Source organism: Epinephelus moara, chromosome 14 (genome assembly GCF_006386435.1).
Source record: "Epinephelus moara isolate mb chromosome 14, YSFRI_EMoa_1.0, whole genome shotgun sequence".
NCBI lineage: Eukaryota > Metazoa > Chordata > Actinopteri > Perciformes > Serranidae > Epinephelus > Epinephelus moara.
Genome location: NC_065519.1, coordinates 22,366,410 through 22,373,456, shown reverse-complemented (window position 1 = coordinate 22,373,456; position 7,047 = coordinate 22,366,410). Strand labels below are relative to the sequence as shown.

Here is a 7,047-nt window from a genome sequence, read left to right as displayed (position 1 = left end):
AAATGTGGATAGACAGGGAGAAACACACGCAAGCCTAAGATGTGGTAAGATACGATATTCCTCACTATATGAAGTGACTGATAACAAGATCTGTATCATGGATTGTAAAGAAATTCATCAGGTTTTTATTTTGTAGACAATTGATCTGGATTTATAGCATGATGGGATGACAGCACAATGATGTGTGTGGTATCACTGGAAAGCTCTAGTCTTGCGCTTTCATGTGATATGCGTGGCATTTCTGTGCGAGCCTGCGTTCGCGAGTAATGCATCCAAGAGTAATGTGTGCAAAGCTGTATGAAAGCTCTGTTATACATCATTTTATTTATTGTTGGAAAGCTACAGTTCCACTGTTTCACGTGATATGCGTGGCTTCTCGCTATGACGCACGGTCGCGGAGAAAATCCACAGAGAAGAACGGATGTGAATTTGGATGCACTATGCGTCGTTCGGGCCCATAGGGTTAAAGTGTGTAACCACGTTTCATTCAAAGTGAATGTTGTGAAATCTTGCTGACTTTTCCACATCGTTGACATCACTTAAATATTTGCCCATGACACTGAAAATCTTTTAGATAACACTAGGCTACACTTTCTGTACTCCAACAAAACAAACTCTTCCCAGCACTCCTCCCTCCAACTCTCACTAAGGTTTCCACCTTTGCTTTTCCTGCAAGAAGTCACCTCTCCCAAGATTTCAGAACACAACTTCTCCTTGAGCAAGACTTAACAATAACAGAATAACAAACAGACCAGTGAAAGGTAAGTAAAAACCTTTCATTTCCCTGCAGGGTCCTTACTATAATGTTGTCAGGCACTTCTAATAACAAACTGAGCCTGTCAGTGGCAAAAACAAGCACTTTTAATAGACGTTTATTGACAGTGCACAATTGCCCATAGGGATTACATTGCAGTCTGTTTTGCTGCTGCAGCTGGAGTGATCTCTCTCAGTACTGGACCAACTTCAAAAATTTCTGTCTCTATTAGTCACTGAGACACAATAACAAGGGGAAATAGGGTTCAGGTTGATAAATGTTGAAGTTTCCCTTTAAGTATTTGTAAAGATTGTGAAAATACTCACAATTCTTACATTTTTGGTAAAGACCCCATCTGTTATTGACAACCTACTAACTTGAAACACAATCCTCATTTATGAATGGTGTGCAAACTACAGCTTGTGTAACAAAAATACCCTGCCTTCTTCCCTCCCTGTCACATAAATGAAGCATTTTTGTTATGCATAGGCATTCCTGGCTGCCTCCCCCGTTGCATGCACTACCAGGCTGTGATTGACAACTTTGGCATGCAGGTTGGAGCTCAGGCCAGACAGAGGGGCACAACCCCACAGGATTGCATACAGAATTTGTCATCTAAATAGCAGGGGGGATTACATTTAATTTGTCTGACGCGGCTGGGGGGATACAAAGGCAGCCAAAAAGTGACAAGGCCTAATCCTTCAGAAAAAGACTCATCTGTTGCCCCTCATCAGAGTAAAGGGAGAGTGAAGGTTCTCTGAAGGCCCCTGGAATTCTTCTGCAGCGTCTGTGGTTTAGTGTCGGGCTTGTTTTAGGTACATATGAGTAACTCTGTGCAACAACGTTTTGGGTCAAGTGGTGCATTGCAGCATTTAAAGCAATTGCTTACTAAGGCCACTTTGCTAATGTAATGAGCATTCTATTTAATATAGCATTTAGAATCGATCTGTCTGCCACCATGAAAAATTGTAAAGCCACATAATCAAATAAGCAAAAAGCAGCAAGCAATTTCTTACCGGTAATGTAACAGGCATCAGGGAATTGCAAAGGAACAAGACAACAGAAGATTAATATGTCTGAGTCTGAGGGAAACTCACCATTCTGCTGTGTGCAGTGGCTGTCGGTGCAGAAAGTGGTTTCTAAGAGGCAATGAGTGAAGACAGTGAGTGGTAGGTAAGCATCAGCATTACCGTTAAACCTTTACGAAGCCGCATACAGACGGCATGCATGCCCCGTCGACGTGCAACAATGAAACCTTGTTACTGTACGTCTAAACAGACCTTTTACACAATATAAGGTGGAGCAGAAATCTGTCTGATTTAGTAATCTCCCTCCAGCAGATTCTGCGCCAAATCTGGGTGCAGTAGTCAAGTGGAGGGAGCCAAGTGCATTAGCTGTTGTGGCATCATTAGGCAACAAGGCCTAGAGAGAGCATTAGTCACTTGATTAGAAATGATAAAACAATAAGCCACAGAGTGTAGCACTTGCAAACTGATGTCACTCAAACAGTGTAATTACATTAGCAGTTGTTTTGCATTACAGTGAATTTTCCATGAGGGTAAGGGAAGAGCTCAATGGCAGTGGCAGGAATGTACTGTAAGCAACAGAGGGATGAGGACAAGAATGGGAATGTTTCACAAGGAAGGGTGAATGAGTGCAACACTTGGCTTGGCTCTTTACTGTGTGTGTGTGTGTGTGTGTGTGTGTGTGTGTGTGTACGTGTGTGTGTGTGTGTGTGTGTGTATCCAGTACCTGTGTACGTTGCTTGGGTCCAGGATCCAAGGTGACTCGGTCAGAGCGTGGGTGTCTCGACAGGGGGTCCTGACACACAAAGCCTGCAGGGACACAGAAGAGCTATAAAGGGGGTATATCAATGACATCAGGTCTTAAACATGTTATTAATTCCCATGACCTTTATAAATTGCATCAGTGCATGAAAACCAAAGAGGAGCAATGGACACTGAGGAAATATATTACATGTTAACCAACAGTGTATGATGCTGATTCATTTTATTTGCTTTTAATATACTGACACACCTGCTGTACACCACTGAGCTTGTTTAAAGGAATAGTTCAACATTTTGAGAAATACCCATGAGAAATACGCATACGCTCACTATTAACGTGTAATATCTAGAGATGTTCCGATCAGGTATTTTTGCCCCAGATCCCGATCAGAGTAATTTAATATTGAGTATCTGCTGATACGGAGTCACAATCTGTTACTTCTATTTTCCTAGATAATACAGCTGCCCAGTGCATACTTCAAGTACACCTTTATATGGATTAAATGTACATGCTTGACAAATGAATAGTTCTCCAGTGTATTACCAAAAGAAAATTAAGAAAAACAAATCCCAGGATCCAAGCTGCTCCTTATTGTTTATTTTATATAAGTAAATAGGTATAAAATAACAAACCCTCTCTTTAATCTTTTTGGTCTTGTCGCTGTCTCAAGGGAATGCCTCTGTCCCTTTAAGAGTCTACTCTCCAGTGTTTATTGCCTTACTGTAGCCTTTGCATGAGTCACCTGTTCCACTGAGTATTTATTTTCATCGTCCATGCATCTTTTGCATGGAACAGGCTACATTAATGAGTTACTCTCACTGGCTTTTCGCTCCTGCAGCTTTTGTTGCACTTTGCAATGACGTGGTGAGTGTGGTTGTCGTCGGTTCTGTCTGTCTCCTTCCGCCTGCAGTGAAACACCATGTGCCATAAATGCGCAAGACTTTCACTCTGAGCTGAAATTAAATGAGTGCTCATAATTATGGTAGAAAACATAAATAAACAGTCTCACACTGGATTTTAAGTTTAAGTTTATAAGTTAAGTTTAAGTTTATTTACTTTATTAATCCCCTGAGGGGAAATTCAATGTTTTCACTCTTGCTTGTCAATTACACACAGGTCTGAAAGACACACACATGCACAAACAGGACCTATACATGCACAAAGTGGAGAGATCTCAGAGTGAGGGGGCTGCCCTTTGGTCAGGCACCCCGAGCGGTTGGGGGGTTCGGTGCCTTGCTCAAGGGCACCTCGGCAGTGCCCAGGAGGTGAACTGGCACCTCTCCAGCCACCAGTCCACGCTCCATATTTTGGTCAGGACGGGGACTCAAACAGGCGACCCTCTGGTTACCAACCCAGGTCCCTATGGACTGAGCTACTTTGCTGTTGTTTATGGTGTGTCATATTTTACCGCAGGTGGGGCTCAGCCCCTGCATTTACATACACACACAGGAGATCAGTGGAGTGCAGAAGAGAAAGACAGTAGGAGAGTTGGAGACAGCCGTACGCTGTGTATCCCTGCATGAAAGCTTTGCAAGAATTAAAAAAAGTGTGTGACAGCTGACGTAAAACAGAGGATCGGATTCTCTTTATAACTCAATATAGCCAATCCCCATCAGTTAAGAAATGCCTTGATCTTTGCCTTGAAATCAGATCAGGACATGTCTGGTAGTATCATGTTTGTTTAATCCGTACAAAAACCAAGGTGTAAAAGCGTTAATTTGATGTTTCATGTGGGGTTATGTGTCAGGCTATTTAATGTCTCTAAACAGTTGCCAGGCAACCAGCAAAGACTCCAGGAAGTTACAGCTTTTTGTACGTAATAAAAAGGCACCATTGGGCAGAGCCAGGCCAGCTGTTTTTCCCTGTCTCTAGCCTTAATGCTGAACAAAGCTAACTGGCTGTTAGCAATAGCCTTATGTACAATGGACAGACATGAGTGTAGTATCAATCATGCCATCTAACTCCGCACCAGAAAGCTAATACACATATTTCCCATAGGGCTGCCCCCTGAAAGTCAAAAATTCGAATTATCAGCTGGAGACAACTAGGATTACTTCAAGTCGAGTAGTTTCTTATGTTTGTTTTGTGTTATTTTTGTTAGTCAGTGTACTTCGGGGGCCGAGATGTCCCCAGATTTAGCTTCAGAGTGAGGGCTCCTGGCTTTTACGCTGCTCTCTCTACAGGCAGCTGCGGACCAAGACCCAGTTATAGTTGCACATTTCTGATCTGTCCTTAGTGTAGTTAGCCTGTATTAGCTCGGAGGGCTAACTTGGCTTGTTTACTGTATTACGTGAACATCACTGTCACCCTGAATGTCCCGCCAAACCCCATTCAAACTCTCAAACTCTTTCAGTTGGGTACAGCCCTAACTTCCCAAAGTGTCAAACTATTCCTTTAACTTTTTAGTCAGGGAAAAGAAGACGCGTTTTCTCATGGTGACACTCGACTTTGGATTCATACAGCTCCACACATTTACATTTTAGTGGTAGTTGATAAGGGTGGGGAAAAATGTTTGTAATTCACATTCCTCACTAAGATGTTCCCACCCAGTCAATAAGATTTAAATCTATGATCTTGTGTTTATTAATTCCCACACTGCCTCAAAGCTATCTAGTGGTAAAAGTGAAATGTTAAAGAAATGTGTTTATGGTGCATCTTGCAGTCACACTCGAGGTGAATTAAGTCTATTGACAGCTTGGAGCCCGAGGCTATTTGTACTACCTCATCCAAGCCGTCAGGTAAGAATCAGGCCCCTGCCATGCTCTTGCCTAAACACAGCAATTATTACAAACATGGGCGACACAGAGCTGACAGCTTCACACAGGCGGAAAATGAATGCTAATGGAATGCTGTCATTATTTACAGGTCTGGGATGCAGCCCAAGTGTTATCAGCCAACAGCGACTTAGTTTGTTTGGTACATAATAGATGTGCTATGTTTTACATGCCACTGCTCATTTTCCCCAGACCCGCAGTAACGTTGCAGTCCAAAGATAACTGGCAATTTATGATTCTACTCTTTCATTTAATGAGCCGGAGGGGAGGGTTTCAAGCCACAGCATGGCCTAGGCTAAGACGCACGCGCATATGTGCACACACGCACACACACAATAGCCATTCCTTTAATATCATTAGGCTGAGACCACAGACAGACTTAATGGTTCAGTGCCAGTTTAGATGGACGCCTGCTAATCAGTGGGCTCCATGTATCCTGTGAATGGTAATGAGGATAAATCAGAGGATTAAGTGGAGTCAAAAAATCAAGAGATGTTAAACTTTGGTTGATATGGGTCTCTTTTTACTACATATGTACTTTAACTCTCATTTACAAGGATATAGACAAGCTGTCACACCTCTTTATGTGGTCAAGGTATGAGACTTTCCTTGGTTCAAACTTGCAAATCACAAAATATTATAAGCTCGTCTTCTGCATGAGAATTCAATAATTAGGAAAGGAGGAGACATAACAGAGACACATCTCATTCCATGCTACAAACACTGTTGTATAAACAGTGTTTATCTCTGCCTTGGGCCAGGCATTTTTTGCATCTTCATGCAACAGATCACTTCAGTTTGACATGTTGGATCCAGTTTCTCAAGAAAGCTTAATGACTACATAACAGCTAAGGCCTCTGTTGACAATTTTGTCCGCAAGTCATTTAATGTTAATTAATGAAGGCTGCGGTTTATTCTCTCAGCGCTGAAGCCATGCAGCTATTTTCGGCACTTTGCTTTGCCCAAGCTTAACCAGTGGAATGAAGGAAAACATTAAGCATTAAACAATAGACGACTGTCTCCACCTGCCTGAAACCTGCTGGTTACGAGTAAAGCCAACTAGCATTCCAAGAAAGAAGAAAGGACTGGAGCGCGCCGATTAATTTACAGCCTTTAATAGCGCAAACAGACTAATGTTTCAACACCTCCGGGTCTTCATCAGCTAGCAGGTATGCCTTTGGGATGAGGTTAGTGAAGAAAACACAGCATACTTACAACACGTCATTTTATACAAGCCTCTCCAAGATTAATATTTTCACACCAATTACAGCGGTGAATAACCTCTGATTTGTACCTTGTGCAAAATATCCTATATTTTACTTATTAAACATGGGCTTTTTGCACTTCCAAGCTAAAACATGAGTAGTAAAGATGTTCTTAGGTGCTAAAAGCTAAACATTTGTGCTTTAAGTATCTAAGAACATCTTGACAGTCAGTGTAAATTTGTTTTTAAGCTCTGAATGTGACTGACGGTGTTACAAAAAATGATTTAGTAATACAATTTTTCTATGACCTTTAATGTGCTGTATTTGCCCTAAGTTTTCCTTCCTCTCTTAGTTATGTGGTGGTTAATGATATGACTTAAACTGTGAAAGTGTTCTTAGATTTTTAGGGTTTCTGCTTGTTTGATGTTCTTCATTTCACCACCATATAATTTAATCATGTAATGGGTTTAAAAATCAAGCAATAAGCAGTGTATTTACATGAACTAAATGTCTGTGAAGTAGTGCA

General features: G+C 41.6%; 1 protein-coding gene across 5 annotated transcripts in view; it reads right to left on the bottom strand.

The window, feature by feature from the left end:
* ttll5 (tubulin tyrosine ligase-like family, member 5) overlaps nt 1-7,047 on the bottom strand; it is a 61,658-nt gene that overhangs the window by 33,322 nt on the left and 21,289 nt on the right. For 3 of the 5 annotated variants that reach the window (XM_050061112.1, XM_050061116.1, XM_050061113.1), the window contains exons 15-16: nt 2,507-2,589; nt 1,852-1,893 (exon numbers count right to left, since the gene is read on the bottom strand). In XM_050061112.1, coding sequence (XP_049917069.1) covers nt 1,852-1,893; nt 2,507-2,589 — 125 coding nt within the window. The remainder of the gene's footprint in view (nt 1-1,851; nt 1,894-2,506; nt 2,590-7,047) is intronic. The other 2 variants (XM_050061114.1, XM_050061115.1) reach the window with 1 other exon arrangement.